This window comes from Penaeus monodon, unplaced genomic scaffold (genome assembly GCF_015228065.2).
Source record: "Penaeus monodon isolate SGIC_2016 unplaced genomic scaffold, NSTDA_Pmon_1 PmonScaffold_23622, whole genome shotgun sequence".
Classification (NCBI taxonomy): Eukaryota; Metazoa; Arthropoda; class Malacostraca; order Decapoda; family Penaeidae; genus Penaeus; species Penaeus monodon.
The window spans coordinates 1-2,500 of record NW_023653724.1 but is presented as its reverse complement, the minus strand read 5'-3'; the positions used below and the strand labels follow the sequence as shown (position 1 = coordinate 2,500).

At 27.8% G+C, this 2,500-nt stretch overlaps 1 protein-coding gene across 1 annotated transcript in view; it reads left to right on the top strand.

Annotated features, from left to right (window-relative positions):
* Positions 1-2,493, top strand: part of LOC119570270 (integrator complex subunit 13-like) — a 2,730-nt gene extending 237 nt beyond the window's left edge. Inside the window, exons 1-2 of the mRNA XM_037918078.1 lie at positions 1-148; positions 2,382-2,493. The exon at positions 1-148 is cut by the window's left edge and continues 237 nt beyond it. Coding sequence (XP_037774006.1) covers positions 1-148; positions 2,382-2,493 — 260 coding nt within the window. The remainder of the gene's footprint in view (positions 149-2,381) is intronic.
* Positions 2,494-2,500: the final 7 nt, after the last annotated feature.

Here is a 2,500-nt window from a genome sequence, read left to right as displayed (position 1 = left end):
TCAAGTTGGAAATTGATGGCTTTAGTAAATCCAGGAGTGGAAACAGTAATAGCCAACCACAATCACAACCGATGAACCTTATACCTTTGTTGCCAGTTACCAAATCTCTTTGGACGTGTGCTGTGGAAGCCATTACGGAATATTGCAGGTTTGTGTGTGTATATATCTGTCTGTCGATGTGTCTGTCAATCTGACTCCCTTTGCCTGCTTCTGTCTGTCCATTCTTTGGTTAATTATCCGCTTATGGCAATAATTGTCTTAGTTTTCGTCAAGGTAACCACTCTATACACTTTTTTTTTACTGTATTCCTGGTTGTCATGCACAAAAAGTTTTCGCATCCCTTTGTTTATTGGTATAAGGCATTGTTTCTACCAGCCACCACTAAAATAAATGATAAATGGAAATGACAGAGTGTAGAATTAAATTATGGGCAAATCTAACGAAAGGGGCATTCACACAAGCATTTTTTCAACAATAAGCAGAAGGTAACTTCATCTTTTCCACTTCTCTTATCTTCCAAGTTCACATAATCTACTACTTGGTTGCAAGAAGAAACAGATGATATGTATCATTGGAAATCTGCTAAGTGGCACGCAAGATTTGTCAGTAGTTTGCTAAAAAAAAAGAATGCTCAACTACACAAACAGAAATAATCATATATATTTCAATATATATGATTTTCAGAGAGATATTCAATTTTTATCCTAATATTTTTTTAAATGTTGTGATTTTTATGTTTGGGAAAATTTCCCTATGAAAATTTTCCCCTGGGCATTTTCATTTTTATATACATGTGTTTTTTTAAAAATTTTCATGGGAACCTTTTTTTTTATTCATTCTCCAAACAAAAATTCTTGTTGAAAATTAATACACAATTTTCTGGGACTGTGCCTTCAAAAAGCTATATCTCCCTTTTTTTTTTAACCCTTAATCCTTTGGGGGAAAGGGCTTAAAAGGGGTTAGAAACCCTTTTTTCCTTTTGGGGGTTTTCCTTGCTAGGGGGGGAAAGATCCAGGATCCCCGGACCTCTTCCCCCTTCCCCTTGGGGAAGCCCATGGACAAGCCCCTTTTTCCCTTTCCCCCGGGACATTCCCCGGTTTGGTTTAAGGGCCCCGGACCAAAAAAATTTCCCCCCTGGATTTTTGTTTACCTTAATTTTTCACCCCCTGGATGTCTTTCCTTTTTTAAAAAAAAAATCTTTCCCCTAAATTTGGGATTAGGACACCAGTCTTTAAAAGGGTAGAACTCAAATAAGGAGGTCTTAAATTTAAAACTGGATTTTTATAAAATTTGGTGCCTAGATGTAGCATTTGGGTTTAATTTTAAATGAGGGTTAAAAAAGAAAAGGTATTTGTTAAAAAAAGTTTGGGAGCTTTGTGCAGATGTTCAAACATTTCCAATATTACAAACTTATTGGGGGAAAAATTTTTTTATAAAAAGTGTAAAATATTTTGGGGAAAAAAATTTGAGTCTATAAGCCTATTTCCTGTTGCAGATGAAAAAAAAAACAGAGCTATTTGATACAGTAAGTGAGGGGCTGAGAAAAAAAAAAAAAGAGTTTCAAAATATAAATAATAATATATATATTTTATATATAAAATTAAAAATAATATATTTTAAAAAATTATATATATATAATTTTTTATATATTTAATAAAATTTTAAAATTTTGATTATATAGGGTATATTATTTATAATATATATATTTATTAATTATTAATATAATAAATTTTTATTTTATAATATTTGATATTATATTATATATTTAATAAAATTTTATATATATATATAATATATATAATATATATATATATATATATATATATATATATAATATATATATTATTATATAGTATATATACTATATATATAATATATATATATATATAATATATATATATATAATATATATATATATATATATATATATATATATATTATATATATATATATATATATATATATATATATATATATATATATATATATATATATATAATATATTATATATATATATATATAATATATATATTATATATATATAATAATATATATATATATTATATATATATATAATATATATATATATATATATATATATATATATATATATATATATATATATATATATATATATATATATAAATTTTTACTGTCTATTTGCTTCTCTCTTTCTTTCTCTCTCTCTCTCTCTCTCTCTCTCTCTCTCTCTCTCTCTCTCCTCTCTCATCTCTCTCTCTCCTCTCTCTCTCTCCTCTCTCTCTCTCTCTCTCTCACACTATTTTGCCTTTGTCCTTATGACCATGTAAAGATAAGGGTGATAATATGTTATTTATATACTTATTATGATTTTATTTGTATATTTTTATTTTCATCTACAGAATAGTGTGGGACATCTTCCCAGGATCTCGCCTTATACGCTTTATTGCAGTTGAAAAAAACTGTTCACAAGTGTCCTCATGGAACCTGGAAGCCCAGTGCTTACCAGCCTGATGAATGC